At 32.0% G+C, this 17,024-nt stretch overlaps 2 protein-coding genes across 2 annotated transcripts in view; one reads left to right on the top strand and one right to left on the bottom strand.

Moving 5' to 3' along the window:
- LOC119638470 (nuclear protein localization protein 4 homolog) overlaps positions 1–17,024 on the top strand; it is a 43,637-nt gene that overhangs the window by 14,833 nt on the left and 11,780 nt on the right. The window lies entirely within an intron of this gene.
- Positions 21–16,367, bottom strand: LOC119638467. Its single transcript, XM_038035263.1, has 2 exons — positions 15,365–16,367; positions 21–5,216 (listed from the first exon to the last, which is right to left on the bottom strand). The coding sequence occupies exon 2, from the start codon at positions 5,214–5,216 to the stop codon at positions 2,715–2,717; it is 2,502 nt and encodes an 833-aa protein (XP_037891191.1). The 5' UTR covers positions 15,365–16,367; the 3' UTR covers positions 21–2,714.

Here is a 17,024-nt window from a genome sequence, read left to right as displayed (position 1 = left end):
TTATTATTATTTATAAATACTTTTTTTTTTGTTTTAGAGAGGAAGAGATTTTTTTTTTTTTCATTTCATTCTATATTAAATTTGGTGGACCTTTTCTTGAAGCCTTGATAATAAAAAAAATTAAAATTTCATTTCATGTTATAAATAATTTCTTTTGGCCTTGGTTTGATCCCCTTTGAAAAGAAATGGGTTTTTTTATACATCATTACATCTGGTTTTTTTATTTCTGTTCTTTTTGTTTTAAAGTTCTGTGCCGAGTAGAAAGTATATTTTTTTAAAGTTAAACGTTTTCTAACTAAGTAGAGTGCGTAGATTTTTTTTTTTTTTTTTACAAAAAAAGTTTCTTTTTATCGTTTGTTTATTTATTTATTCATTTTTTTCAATGGCCTTTAAAATCACTTTATCGCTGGGTTTACCAGTAATGCGGTGAAAACGTTTCCCTTAATAACCTAATCTTATCAAAAAACATTAGCTTTAGCAGTATTTTTCAGTAAACGTTTAATGAAAATGCAACTCTGCCCGAATAGGCAGGAGAAGATGATAATTTCTAATTAACTAACTAACAGTAAAGAATAACAATTTAATTTTAAATTCAATATATCAAGAAATATATAAAATTGTTATATATTATATATAGAGAGGGTGGAACAAAAATGCTTGTCTGAAAGAATAAAAAAAAAAGATTATTTCTATTCGAAAATCGTTCGAAGTTCATTGAGGTGTTTAGTTAAGTCTTGATAGATTAAAAATAAAATTATTAGATGGTCGTTTATATTCGCCTAAGCTCATTGTTAAAAATACTGACTATAAAGTTGGACTTTCCTACTATAACCTTGCTTTCAGTACGTTTACCTAAAGATCGGCCCTAGACTTCTAGAAACATTGGGTGGTTTAATATCTCTCGCACTTTGACTTTAGATGCCTGCTATTAAAAATATAAAAAAAGAAGAAGATTTTGCTCTCAACTCAAAGCTAAAGTAATCCAACCAATTTATTTTTTGTATTAGAGATAGCGCAGTCAAACGCCGACATTTTCGTAGCAAAGGTAAACGAGAGTTTGGTTTTTTTTTCTCCCTGTACTAATGACACTTCTTCCATACCATAGGCAAACCATTACAAGAGAGTTAAGCCAATTAATTCTGGAATGTCAGGTGATGCAGAGGAGGGATAGTCTAGCATAAATTATATATAGGATTTCCTAACGTTTTGCTTTGAAACGAAAATATAGCAATAACAAATGGTTTGTCTATCCATCCGTCCGTCTTGTGTTCAACGTACATGTCGCAATGGTTGCGATATATTGACGAAATTTCGCACACCGACATGTGTTGCCACAGGGACGAATGCTATTGAAAATGGATTGGATCGGACTATTCTTGCGACCACTTTTCTTATCGAACCCCTTTGGTAGAATGTTATCAAAAAAAAATGTTGAATATATCTCGACGAAAATCGCTGGTTAATAACTTGAAGTGAAAATTTTGGATGGGCCAATGTTTCAAATCCACTTCCTACATAACTGTTCCAACGAATCGTATATATATCGTTAGATGACAAATGATATAATGGTTCGTATTTCACTGTGATAGTTGGGAACAAGACAGTACTTTGACGTAAAAATCAACTAAGTCAAATTTAGGTCAATAGGTCCATTTTCGTAGCCCACCTCATACGAGGGTTGTGGTGAGAAGCAAGCTTTTGTATGAGAAAAAGGTTTATATTTTTAATAAGTGATGATAAACATAGCAAAATATATATTTGGCCCATGGTGAAATATCCTAAGCCGTTACGCTGAATATGGTTTTCAAAATAAGGTGTTTTAGGTGAAGTATTTGAAAAAGTGGTCTGACCCGAATTATTTTCAATAGTATTCGTCCTTGTGGCAAAGCATATCGATGTACGAACTTTCATCAAAACATGTCAAATATTACGAACTGTGAGCACAAAAAAGCAAGACAGACAGCGAAAATTCGAAGAGTGATTTTGAATTGGTTGCTATAGTAAAGGGTTGTGGTGTAGAGTGTTTAACGGCCAGCCTGGCCCGACTGTATCAACAAATTTTTTCAAATTAAGTTTTTCAAAGGACACACACTGCCCGCATCTAATTCATCTCTTTTAAAATGGGAACTATTCTTGAAAAGGGTTCATTGCAAAATAGTGAAATGTATTTTTATTATTTTTATCATAATTCGTTTATCTAAGTGAAATTGCGGGAATAAAGTAAGACGCGCTATGTAGCAGCTTAAGCGGCTGCATTAAAAATTAGAAAAGAAAGGATTTAGATATGGATCAAAGGTTTGTGTTAAAGGCAACATTTTTCGTATGCCATATGGAATTGATAGGAAAGGCAACTGAACCTTTCCAACTCAACCGACTTGGTCTATATATAAATTGGACTCTAGGGAATGTATGATTTTCCCAAAGGCTTTGCAGGGAAATATTACAAGGCATTCAGGTCGCTTAGCTCACAAGCAGTTCGCTCTTTGATAGGATCGAGAGAGAATCGATCTGCAATAAAATATACACCGAAAACCTTCTTTAGATTACTTCAGCGCTGTTGAAGTAATCACTACTGGATTAACATATTAATAGATCTCGAAAGTCAAGAATAGGAGGAAGAGAGAGAAATAATTTCGATTCTGATAGTTGATAATACGTAATATTATATATAGTTTTTTTTTTTTTTTTTTTTTTTTTTTTTTTTTTTTTCATTCTTAATTCAATTGATATTTACCGCAACTAACTACAATAACGTTACTTTTCGGTTTTCCCGACGTGTCACCGGTTTGAGAAATTTTATCCACCAAATCGAGGCCGTCAACGACGAAAGCAAATATGCCCGTAAAACAACGCATTTCCCGTAAAATAATTCGAAATTGTGAACCGACTAAACCTAAATTATCATGACGTCGCTGACTTCTACGCATTCCAACAGCGCCGCGTACTGCCAAAATTTTTGTATCGTCAGGCATAAAGTAACCTTCATCGTATACGGAACGACCTCCCCGACCATTGTTGTGCTCAAAATCGCCAGTAATAATACTTTCATTTTCCCAGCATTGAAATATATGGCAGCCTTTATAGCCATAGCCCAGCTCATGGTTAACGAGAGCATTAAAATTTTTAGCCATTTTCGGGGCCACGTCGCTGCGTACTTCGATAAGTATGCGACCGGCTGCCTGACTATTTATTTCGATATTAAAATAATAAACGGGATAAATATGTAGATTCGGATTGCTAAGCAATGAAGTCGCTTGATGTTGTTGTTGTTGTTGCTGCTGTTGCTGCTGCTGCTGCTGCTGTTGTTGTTGCTGTTGCAATTGATTTAATGACAAAGCTAAGCCGTTTAAATCGTTATTGGCAGCTGTTGTAGCATAAAAATAATTATTGTTGTTGGTAGTTGTTGTTGTTGTTGTCGAAGAATGACTTAATAAATTCAAAGTAGTGGATACTGTAGAGTTTGTGGCCGGTGTTATTAAATCGGGATAACCTTTATTGGCCTGTTGTTTGTTTAAAGTAACATCAGCGTATGACTTTTGTTGACCAAATATTTGTGTATGTTGCGCAGAGGCATGTTGTGATGGTTGCAGTTGTTGTTGTTGCTGCTGTTGTTGTTGTTGTTGTTGTGATTGCTGATGATGAAGATGATGATGATTTGTACTGTGATTTTGTAATAAAGCCTGAGCGTAGCTGGTGGTTTGATTTAAGTGTCGATTTAATAAATTCTTGTTATTACTGTTGTTGCCGTTGCTATTATTATTATTATTATTATTATTATTATTATTATTATTGTTAGTATTACTATTGATGTGGCCATTTAGACCCGGTGGCATATTTACATTTGAGATCATCGTTTGTAACAGCGTATTAGGCAAATTCGATGAGGAATTTTGTTGAATTGCTGCCAAAGTCTTGGAAGGGAATTGCAACTGTTGTTGGCGGTGTTGCTGTTGTATTTGCATTTGTTGTTTTCTAATCATTATTTGTCGCGTATAGAGTTGAGCCACACAATAGTTGGTTAACAATAATAAACCGTTCGGTTCCTGTTGTTGGTTACTTTTACCGAAAACTTCACCCATCATATGACCGCCACCGCAGTTATGCAATTGCATTAGTATTTGCTTAAGGACATCATAATCGAAGAGATAGCTACACGAACGCATTACTTCATTTAATTTACATTGTAGGAACACTTCTCTTTGCTTCAAAGTCAAACGTAATTTTTCACCTTGCACCGAAGCATACAAATCTAAAGCTTCTTTTGGCGTTTGCTGATCTAACATTTCTAAGCACAATTGAAATTTACCCAATATATCCCTTAGCTCGACCATCTCTAAAGCTAATCGTTGATTAACTAATTCCGTTTCGATATGAGTTTTCAATGCCGAACAACATTCCAATATCTTGACTAAAAAATTGCGTTGCTTTGTCATTAAATGTTGAACATCATCCATAGATTTTTGTATATACTTTAGCTCTTGAGCAATTTCACCCTGAATAAATTCTTTAGCCTCGATTTGATTTTTGACAACATGACTGCGATGCTCTTCGCCGGCTGCGCAGCCACGACATAACACTTCATTGCATGAATTGCACCACAACGTATTAGGCATCGCATGAATTAAACAATTCTCTGCTGGAGTCTTACGTTCAAAGCCGTTCATTTGATTATTGTTGCCATTGCTAACTAAATTAGTTGTTGTACTACTGTCAGTGTTAAGATTTACGCCAATAGAATTAGTTGAAGCCAATGAATCTGAACGTGTCTTATCGCAATTACCATTTACAATTTCATTCGCGTTCTTTACATTACTTAAACTTGAATTATTTTCTCCCACAAAACCATTGCTTAAGCATTTACCGTTTAGATAAGGATTCAATGTTAAACCATGGAAATGTTTAATTAAATACAAAATCGCTTTATGTGTAGGCAATTGTTCGCCGAGTGATTTTGTACCACCACGAAATTCTGTACGCTTCCAACAGTGTATACAGAATGCTACATCGGTAGCGTTGCTTATGCAACCGCTGTTACCACTAGCTCCGTTACCAACTTTTTCGTTACGATTTTCACATAATACTGAATTGACACATTTGAGGCAAAAATAATGACGACAATCGAATATTTTTGGCACGGCATCATTATCGTTAAATGGCAAGTTACAGCTACTGCATTTGATTAAATCTTCCAATTCGGGAGAAACAGTCAAGTCCATCTTATGTAACGAGAAATAAAAAGCAATAACATATTGAAATGAATTTAAAATAATTTCATTATTTTCTTAAAACTGTAACTTTTTATCTTAAAACTATTTCTTTAAAAAAAAAAAACCTTTAGTCCTTAAAAAAGAAATAGGATTTCTAAGGCATTGAAAAGTCGGCTAATGAATTTGTATAAAATTAAATCCTCAAAGTATACTTTGCTTTAGCTTAAGATTTAAAAATAAAATGCTTCTAATGAGTTGATTAGTAATGAATTAGATTATTATTAAATCCCAAAAGTATACTTTAGTAAATGTTTGAAATAATTCTTGGTATTTAAATTTTAATATCATTGCTTAACTTTGTTATGTTTAAACAAGAAAAAGTTTTTAATTAGCACTCAAAAGTCTGCTGCAGAATTCGAAAGTGATAAAAGCCTAAAATTCCGTTATGTTGCAACTGTTCACAGAACGGTAATGAGCGATTTTAAAACTCGAACATCCTTTTAAATGTTAATCTTTTCTCGCGTTTATTTGCAATATTAAAAATAATATTTCCCCATAATTTATTCGATTTTATGGAAAAAGATATTCCATCTGTTATAGAAAGTTTTTTGTTTTTCTTTTTTTTTTTTTTATATTTTTTATTTATTTTTGTTTCTTATAACTTATTGGATGTTTAAACGTTCGCTGCAGACTAAAATATTTCAATAAAGCAGAAAAATTGCAATTATTCCACACACAGCAGCTTATCTAAAGCGAGTTTAAAAGTATTTATCAGTGTGTGTTTTAAACTTAAAATGAAATTATTGAAAAAAAAAGAAAAGTTATTCATTCGCATATTATTTGTGAACACAGGAAGCACTTTAACAACGTTAAGGGAAAATATTATTGGAATGTTGGTAAAGTCATGATTATCCTTTTCTTATTTATTGTAAAATTATTTACTGTGAGAAAGTATACAAAGGGATTACATTGTCTATGCATTGAGCGTAATGTCCGATTAACTTTTTTTGTTAATTAAAATTACGTAATTCTCGCTTAGTAAGGGACTATTGTTTATATAATTCTTAGCAGTGAAAAGTAGAAGAATAAATTCAACTTTTATACCTCACACCAGTTGTAGTACAAGCCTGTATTAACTTTGTACGGATATAGGACTTGAGCGACCATATCTTTCATTATTAAATCGATCTAAGCTTGTCTATAGGTCTGTTTGTCTTTTAGTTTTCAACGTATAGGCCACAATGGTTTGATCCAAGGAAGAACCGGACTGTTCTTTCGACCCCATCCCATACAGCTCGTTGCTGTTATATGAATAACTATATTAAGCGAGGTGGTGCAAGATATTTGATGGTGGAGCGTGTCCCGGTATAATGTTTTTTCTTGTTTTTTTTTTTCTTAAGAAATGCCTTCAGAAGGTTGTCGACAAAGTTTTGATACCATTGTAGTTGCAATTGAATTATTTAATAAATTTCAAATTAACATTTATTAATCAAAGCTATCTAAATATTAATAAAGTAAATTTTGATATGACACTGAATAAGAGAAACTGTGGAAAGAAAAATAAAACATGATTTAGTGGTTATTCAAGCCTTGCCTATAGGCGAGTTTAGCTTTCTCACTTTAATCGAATCCTATTCATTTATTAACACTTTCATACTTCTATTTGCTTACATATTCGTCAATAAATTCTACGCCTAAAAGCATTTCAATTGCATTTCTATGCAACCACTCATTAGTTGTTGACAATTTCATTATACTATTATTTCTTGTGCACAAAACACTTAACGAAAACGATTTACGTTTAAAAAAACAAAACGGTTTAATTCAATTATGCTTAAAATCAAAAATTCATATTTTATTAAGAGCAAATATTGTTTTCAAATTTAGTTTTATTTTATTTGAAATTAGTTTATACCTTATTGCATTTTTTGGCTTTCGTTTTTTATTTCAGTTTCAAGCACACTTGACTAAGAATTTAATAATTCTAATAGTGGTATATTTTTTAGAGCTAATTAAATTGATTCTTTGTAGCCTACTTATGGGTGGAGGATTTCATTAAAATTAATTGCCATAGATATTTAAAGGGATTAGATGAAGGTGTAAGCGATGAGTGCAAGCATATGCTTAAGTACACAGGTACATTAACACGCATACATACACATGCATGCATCTTTATGTGTGTATATAAATATATATATATATACTACCATATGTATATGCATATATATATATGTACGTATGTTTGTATTTATGTACATCGTAATGGTGGTCGGTTGGGAGATCTAGAGAGCGGTCGCTAGATCTTTATGCTACGACTTTATCGGCCGGGCACTCATTGCAGCTATGACTGCACACTAATTGCAATTAAAGTATAGTCTATCGCGATAGGAGTTCAAGCCGAGATTTGATTATCATCTTTCTTAAGTATTTGACTATATGGCAATTAAATAGACAGAATTATAAAACCTAACTCCAAATATATGAAATTCCGCTTATATTCGTTTCTTACTAGTTACGGGGCATTGACAACTACTGCAAGGGCAAATGTTAGCTCTGCTTTCAGTTTTTTTTCCAATTTTGTGATCTTCAGAGTCTTCCATTATCGGAAGGATGTACGGACGGATAAGTCACGAAAGGTTTGTGCTCTAACGTGAGGTATCTTACATGATCCTTATAACTGGAATGATTAAATTAGTATATGCTCCTTCTTGGATAATGGTTACAATAAACTTGAACTTTCTATGAATGTGCTAAGTCCACGATAGCTGAAAAGACTGACGAATCTCACGGAACATCTAATAGCAGCTGTTACATTAAGATTTCTAGTATCATCTGAAACCTTAAGATAACCATCGTTATTCGCTCGGCCCGGTCAAGATGCACTTATTTCGTTTCATTTAAATAAGAAAAAAGGAAATTTTGTTTTCAAGTAGAAAGAAAGCTCCCTTTGGATCTGAATATCCATGTTTCCCGTTTACTGTTGCTAGCTTTTAGGAGCCAATTATGTATTATTTTAAAATTGTCAATTATTTCATATTTTAACGTATAAAGATGATAATTAAAAAAAGTGTATTTGTTGTTAGCTTTTGTCCAAGCATTTTTCGCCTTGTATTTGGAAAATAAAAAAAAAGAAAATCTATATATATATATATAATGTCACTAGTCTTTAAAAGCCAGAATTTTATGATTTTTTTTTTTTTTTATTTATTTATTTTTTAATTTATGATTAATTGCTCTTTTAAATAATATTTTTAACACATTTTTCTTTTTCAACTTAATTCCGGTTTTTTATTTTCTATTTTAATTTGTTTACATCACTTTAAATTAATTCGTCGTTTAATTAGGCCGATTAAAAAGAAAAAATAAATAAACAAACCGCCAAAAATGTTGCACTATAAACCTGATCGCTAGACCGCTTGTAATCATCTGATAGCAGGACACCTGTTTGCATATTCAAAATGCTGTCTATCGTCAATTCGTGTATTTATTGCAACTGCACATTAATTGAAATCGTAGATGTATATAAATATTTTGCATAAGTGAATGCAAACGTACGTAAAGCTTTTTCAAATGTATACATATGTATAAAAACAAAAAGTGCAAGCAAAGACTTCATTTAAATCCATCACGACAGGCAGATTGACGGTCAAATGCATCATTCGTTGCCTTCAATGAGAGTAAACTAATTTAATGTTTCATCATTTTCGAAATTGCGATATATTTGTTAGCAACAGACTTAGCAGGACTTGAGAAAAATTCCCTATAAATGCATGTGGCCTTACGTACATAGTACTGGCAGATAATAGGCAAGTTTTTATTGCTCTATGTAGCTATACTGAAAGTTATTAAGATTGTATATGAACGCTTAATAGTTGGGGGTTTATGCGATAGAAATGAGTAAAGTTGTTTGCGAGTGTTAACAGTGAAAGCATTGAACACTGTACAGGTATGCTTATATTCAACTCGTTAGGTGGTTTTGTGCGTACGAAGTTCCAAAGAGAGAGAGAGAGAGAATTTAGCATTGCTTCAAGCATTAAACTTGTACGTGGCGGTGCAAGAAGGTTGGATATTAACTTGATTATACGCTATCTACTACTGTCCTCACAGAAAAAAAACGAAACCAACCCTTTTTTGTTGTTGTTTTGCTTTTGCTCTTCCTGTCGCTTTCGAAGGCAATCAAATCAGAAGACCTTTAAAAGGTATAAATATGTTTTTTACCCATAATCCTTAGAACTCATAAAAATGCTTCTTGTTTTCTTCTTCTTCTTGTTTTTCCTTTTTCTTCTTTTTAACTTGTAACTCATATTGGTCATCATTCAATATAAAAGTAACTTGTGGGTTTTTTTTCTTACACTTTATTCGCACGTGCATTCGTTTTGTAATTTATTGTTTCCTCTTTAGAGAAAATATTATTATGTTGTTACCGGATGCATTTCACAACATGATGGGTATGAAAAATTTTTCAAGTTAATAACAGAATCATACGACATATTTTTTAATAGAAATGTATTCCAAGAGCTTGAAATCGATCAGTAAACATAAAGAAAGGAAAAGCAATTTAATAGAAATTAAACGCAAGCAAGATTTTCAAAAGAATTAAAACTGTGAAGAAAACATTTTTAAGTTTATAGAAACATTGCTTTCAAGTTATAACAAACGAGAAAAATCTTATAAGCTTTATTTTCAAGCTTATTGCCTTAATCCGTCCTTCTGTCTTTTTGTAAAGAAATCCTTTGTCCTTCTGTATTTCATTAAAGATAGCAGAAAGATACCAGTCTAAGTACGTTAGGTAGTTAAGAGAGTTCGAAAATTGTTCCCCTTGCTTTCACAGAGTCGAGCTCGAAAATTAGGCAAATCGGCCGAGGAATATTTGCAGAATAGTAAAAGCGAAACCCGTCCAAACATATTGTATTGTATTTATTCTTAATATACATATGTATTTTATATAAATTTGTAGTATATCCACAGACTGCAATTATTTTTAAACAAAATATTTCTTCTTATAAAGAAAAGAAGCATACTTTCAAGCAGCTAGCATACCGTTCGAAATACTTTGAAATGCGTTTTTTAAACGAAATATTGGATGTACCCGTCAGTAGTTAATCTACTTGAGAAAAAGCTTTTTCGGTTTCAAATTTGACAGATATCTTTTCAATGACCTTCTTTCTTAATTAGATTTAGAGACTATATACTAATAATATGGTAGACATTCTTACCTCTCCAGGATCATATTTAATGCATACCCTTTTTCTTTTCTTGCGAATATTAAGAGAACATAGTATAACGGAAACAATGCAGGAAATGTGCGGCGGCTTTAATATTAACAAATCTTAACAATAATACTTCAATGAACGACTCTGTGACTTTGCGCCGTAAACACGTACGATTCAGTGCTTTCCTGCTTTAATTTCACACTCCTAGTTCTTCTTACGGCTAACTATCATACAATCGGCTATCAAAGGAGTCGTTGTTACCATGGGTGGACTGCCTTTATTATCTAAGAAATCTGGTCTACCTTGAAGAAGGAAAAGATTGATGTCCTAGGGGGAAAAATGCAGTCTTTGCAGACAACGGGGAGAAAACGGACTTACTTACGTTCGAAAAACGATGTAGTTATTGGGGTTATGCGAGGAAAAAGGCTTATGATTGATATAGCGTCGACAGGTTGTAACCTTTGCAAAATACCGCGAGGTTGCAGATTAAGACCACTTTTTGCCAGACCGACTAATATCCGATCTAAGAGCTGAGATGCGAAACAACAAACTGAGTGTATCTTACAATAGTTTCTCCAATCTCTTCTATATTCGTACAACATTTGGTCTGAAGATGCCCACATATAAGCAAAATAGGGCTCATATTATACGCCCATTCAAGAATATTCAAGGACGGAGAAACAGTCTCGCCATCCTTAAGCTTTTGAGCCTTCCGCGACATGCGGTCGGGAGTCCCCATCTAACTTATGGACACTCCTGACCGCTTATTACGTTCTGCGGTATTACACTCTACGTTTGACCAGAAGCAGGCGATGCAAATGTTGTTAATGTCAACCCCATTAAATTTTTTTCTTACCCTTATTTATTTTTAATGTTTCTAACAATTTAAATGTGGGCAAAACTAGCGTAAGGACTGTGCCAAACCAACCTAACCTAGCCTAACCTAACTTATGACCTAATTTGATGCTAGTTAATGTTAGTTTTATTTACGGTTAAAATTTTTAAAACCTAACAGTTAAGAGTTTATAGTTTAAAAAAGCTAAAAATAAGCAAGAAGTTTTACGCACCCTAAGGGTGCAATTTTTCAGAGCTATACATATACTGAAGTTTTAAATGGCATTCTCGACTGTTTGTATCAGATTTCAGATTAACTTGAATTAATATCTGCTGAGAACCTAGTTAAACTTATCATCAATAAAGGAACAGACGGACAGACATGGCTAACTTAACCAATTGTCTTACCCTAACCAAAAATACATATATACATATGTAAAGGGTAGAATGATTCCAGAAGCATATTTTCTTGAAAAATCTAGTTAAGTGTATAAAAATAAATTTAATTAACAATTGTGATGGGTCGGTCACATACTGTACTTGTTTGCTTGCTTGCTCGCTTTGCTAACAAAAAAAAAAAAAAAAAAAAAAAAAAATTAATCTAGAAGAGGAGATAAAAACAAAAAAGAAAAAAAAACTGTATGAAAATGTGAAAAAATTTTAAAATTGCAGTTGATATCAAGTAAATAATAGCGAAAGATTTGCTCAAGGTCAACAACAGTTTTACGAGTGAGTGCCAGTAATGTTTTTCCGAGTGTGTAAATAACAAACGCAAGCACAATGAGCCAACCACTGAATAATTTTCTAGAGCCAGAGTTTACAGTCAGTCATCCTTAATCTGTTTTTTTTTTTTTTCTATATGATTGGGACTCATAAGTAGCAAAGACTATGCGAAATTTATCTGGTGTCGGGGAATAGCATGCTATTATAGGCAATCTCAAGAAACAGCTTTAAAGGGTCATCGTGCGCATTTTAGGTAACGCTGTTTCCAACCTACATACATACGTACGTACGTGCATACATATATATATATATATATATATATATATATATATATATATATATTACATACATATATATTATATATAAACGAATTGAAATGATGAATGAGCGAAAACAACTAACTGACTAACTGTCATTTACACTTGCAAGCTCTGGCTAAGCAATGTTAAAATAGTGACAAAATAAGAAAAATGCTTAAGATGTTCTTTAAAGCGGAATTAAGCGCTAAACGTAATTGTTAAAGGTCTTTTCGCATTCTAAGCATTGCTTGCCTACGTAAGCAGATCAGTCGAGTGAAAAGAAAGACCCACAATAATATCGTTGAATAAATATTTAACAAAACATTTTTTTTCTCTTTTTTTTTTTTTTTTTTCTTAAATTAAATAAATAATATATATATATATATGTATGTAAACGGATAAAAAAGTAAGTGAATTGAAATATTTGTGTTACTACTCTGTACTCTGTGACTATATATTTTTTTGAGGCATTTTTTAATTTTTTTCCACCTTTCGGTCACAACTCTTAGGGAAATTCTGCTTAACCGAGAGAGTCCTTTGGTCTTTCATTCTCTTTCTTGTTTAACACACTTTACACAACGTAAATGATTTTCAACTATTTTTAAATCCTGCTAATGGTCATAATTTTATTGTTGTTGCTGCATGCGAACGTAAAAAAGTGTGCACTTGTGCACAGGCATCAAAAAGGTGCAAAAGTAAATAAGTAATTATTTCAAGAATTATCCACTTGAACACTCGGTCTAATAATAATTCAATAAAATGCGAATTAAATCTTTTCTTCTCTTTTTTAATAGAAAGCTTTTAAGGAAAAGAAAGTCCAGCTATTTTAGAGAATAGCAGGCTATCGTTTCAAATATTTGATTAAAAATATTCTATAAGAACTGTTAGTCTTAGTTAATAAAGGGACTTAGCAGGCTTCATGTTTGCCTAATTTTCTTCTTCTTGGGTCAGTAAAATTTTCACAATTGAAAATCTTTTGAAAGAGGTTTGCGTTTTCAGGTAATGCATGAGCAATCGATCGGAAGCAAAGGTTTTTTAAAAGAGATTTGCACTCTCAGGCAGTGCCCCAACAAGTAGAAGGCTTTTAAACGGATTTTAGTACCCAGGCGATGCGTCAGCAAGTTATCAGAAGCAAAGTCTTTTTAAAAGATATTTTAGCCCTCAGGCCGTGTTTCAACTTTTAATCGGAAATAAAAGGGCTTTAAAGGAATTTCTAGTGCAGAGGTGGTGCGTAAGCAATTTATCAGAAGAAAAGCTAGTTTGCAAGAAATTTTACTCCTCTGGAAGAGCATCAGCAAGGTTTCCGAAATATAGGTCTTTCAAAGGGGGTTCTAGTTCAGACATCAAATTTTTTATTAGAAATACAAGACCTCTAAAGGGATTTTTAGTCTAGAGGCAGTTCGTCAGCAATTTATCAAAAGGAAGGATTGTTTGTTTGAACGCACACAGATAGTGCGTCAGCAATTTATCGGGACTAAAGGGCTTTTACGGGTGGTTTTAGTCCACAGGTACTGCGTCGGCAATTTTGTCAGAAGAAAAGGCTCTTTGAAAGGGATTTTAGCCCTGAGGCAACGCTTGGGTAATTCACCGGCAAAAAATATCGTTTAAAACGTCCCTTTAACCTTAGATAACGAGTCAACAGCTTATCGGAAGAAAAGATTCTTCGGAAAAAGGAAAGCAAAAAACTGAACCTAAGGTAGAAAGACGAAACAAGAAAAGTAAAAAAAAGGATAGGATGAGGAAAAAATGAAAGCACAAGAAAAGAAAGAAGATAAAACAAAAAATGAAGAAAGAAAATATAAAAAATGGGGAGAACTAAGAAAAAAGAATGAAGGAGCTAAAGAAAGCACAAGATATGAAAAGAAAAAAACAGAAGCAAAGAAAAGAAAAGTCAAGAAAGGAATGAAAACAAAATGAAAAAAAAAGTGAAATGCAAAGAGACTAAAAACCAGAAATGAATAATAGAGAAAATGACAAAATTAAAAGAAGGAAAGAAACGAAAGGCCAACGGAAAAAGAAACAAAGAAAAACGTAAGAAAGTATGGGAAATAAAAGAAAGGTAAAGAACCTAAAGGAAAAAAATCTGAAAAAAGAGACGCAGAAGAAAGGTAAGAAAAGGAGAAGAAGATAAAAACAAAAACCAAGTAAAGAGAAAGATAAAAAAGGAAAGCATTAAGAATGATAATTTGAATAAAGGGAAGACAAAGCAATGCAGAGAAGCAACTTAGGTGAATGATAGAAACAATAGAAGAAAAGAAGGGCGAAAACAATGAGATATAAGAAAGGGAAGCAGAGAGATACCTAAAGAGGGAAAGGAAGCTAAATAAGAGAAATAATTTCGAAGACTAAAGGCTTAAAGCCTAGATTAACATCTAAGGCTATAGCTTTTATTAAAAACTTTACCGCATTTGAGAATCGAACCCACGACCATTAAGTTACCTTCGACCATTTCGTCGGATGGGATGGAAGCAAAGCAAAGAAAAAACTGGAAAAAGGAAAAACGTAATGAAGGAAGGGGAAAGAAAAGGAAGCTCAGAACATTGGGATGGAAATAAAGAAGAAGAAAGAAGCGAAGCATAGAAAAAATAAGAAAGCGAAAGAAGTTTACGTCAGGAGGCGAATTGAAAGGAAAAGGGAGCGTAGAAAAAGATAAAAAAGAAAAGGGAATTATTGTTAAAAACAAAATAAAAGGAAAGACAAGAAAAAGCCAAAAAAGGGAAAGGAATGAATTAATGTCAGAAAAGGAGAAGAAAGGAAGGACAGGAAAAAGGAAACAAAGAAAAAGAAAAGGCAGGAAATGCATAGCGAAATAGCGAAATAGCGAAATGAAGGTAAAAGAAAGAAAGAGAAGGTACAGTCATGGGAATGATGGGTAATAAAAAAAATAAATAAATAGAAGGCGAGGAAGCAGACGTTAAAATAAGAGAGGCAAGAGTGCTGAAAGGAAAAAAATAAGGAGTAGAAAAGGCAAACAGCGAAATTAGAAAAAAGAGAAAGGGTCTCAGTTAATTATATTTGTATTTTTTTTAATTAATTAATTTATAACCTTTCAATTTGCAATTATCATCCAAACACAGGAAACACCTACCGTTTCTGTAGCCTTCTTTTAGGTTTTTGTTGTTTATATTTATTTTCGGTTTTTGTTGTTGCTATTGTTTTAAGTAAATCGATACGCACATTATATCACAGTTGAAGACCATTCATTAAAATTAAGAGAGACTTCAAAAATAAACAAATACAGAGAGAGAAGGTGAAAAGGAGAGCGATACACGCACACAACTTATATTGAATATTAAAATTTTAACAAAATTTTACTGTGTATATTATAAGTGAAAATGTTGGGTTAAACGACACTACCAATGTAAACATACGCATATGCTGTATGTGCATATATACATATATACATATGTTTATAGAAGAAAAAAAAAAAAAGAAGAAAGGAGTCATTAACTATTATACGAGTTAAAGTTAAAACACTTGAAGTAGTTTTTCTTTTCTTTTTTTTTTTTTTGTTGTTGTTTTTGTCTAATGATTTCTTATAAAGACGCACATTAAACTAATCGTTGGGCTTAAGTTAAAACGATTGCGCTCACAACAAAATGAGCTTTTGTTTTTGGGAATTAATTTTACTTTGAGATAAGGTTTACGATGTGTAGATGTAAACATACACATGTGTAAAAAGTAATATGTGTTGACGTTAAACGCACATATTTACTTATGCATTATTAACACTATCGACGTTTGATTGCTGCTGTTCGCTAACATCATAAGAGGGAAAAAAGCAACAGTTAATCGAGTTTTTATATATGCGAGCATAGGTTATATTATTAATGTATCGTTATTGCTGCTCTGCTCTTTTTTTCGTCATTATCATCATCATCATTATCATTAATAGCTTTTAGGAACTTTTTTTTCTTAAAATTTTTTTTTTTATTTATTTATTTATTTCAACATTTCGCGACATCTACTTAACTTTACTTTGTGTTTGTCTAACCGTCTTTGTTGTTGCTCTCTTGTACTTTTACTTTTTCCTTTTTTTCTAATTTCACATTTTTTTTCTTTTTATTCGTAACATATGTTTACATACATTCTCTTCATATATAGATTTTTCTGTTCTTCCAAAAAAAAAAGAAAAAAGAAATAAAAATTTTTTTTTTTTATTTATTTATTTATTTTTTTTTTTTACTATAAATTTTTAGTTCTTTCAAAACATTAACTGTAAAGTGCGTAGTTTTTTTTTTTTTTGTTTTAAATAAAATCACTTATATTTTTATTTCGTAATATTTTAAAATTATTTTTTATACGATAAAAACAAGAACTTTATTTTATTATATTTGTTTTTTTTTTGGGGGGGGGAGGTTTTTATCTGTTTTATTTTACTTTTTTAAAATTTACATTAAAAAAAACAGAAAAGAAAAAAAGGAGAAAAATTTTCTTTTCCTAACATTTTGTCCCCGGACTAGTATATCCGTACGGTTGGGCAACTCGTTTCAAAATGTTTTCTGCTGCTTAGCAATTGCTTCTAATTTATTTTTCGTACAATTTTCGTACGAAGAGCGTATATATATATAACATATATACACACATATGTTATATTATATATCTATATATATCTATATATATTCACTAAATCTATAAATGATAGAAAGCAAGCATGCAAGAGAAATACGGAGATAATCCGCAAGAAAGCTCTTCTCTTGCTCTCTCTTTCTTTCTTTCGCTCTCTTCATGACTCTGGTTAATTCAAA

This window comes from Glossina fuscipes, unplaced genomic scaffold (genome assembly GCF_014805625.2).
Source record: "Glossina fuscipes isolate IAEA_lab_2018 unplaced genomic scaffold, Yale_Gfus_2 90, whole genome shotgun sequence".
NCBI lineage: Eukaryota > Metazoa > Arthropoda > Insecta > Diptera > Glossinidae > Glossina > Glossina fuscipes.
This window is presented reverse-complemented; position numbering and strand designations above follow the sequence as displayed.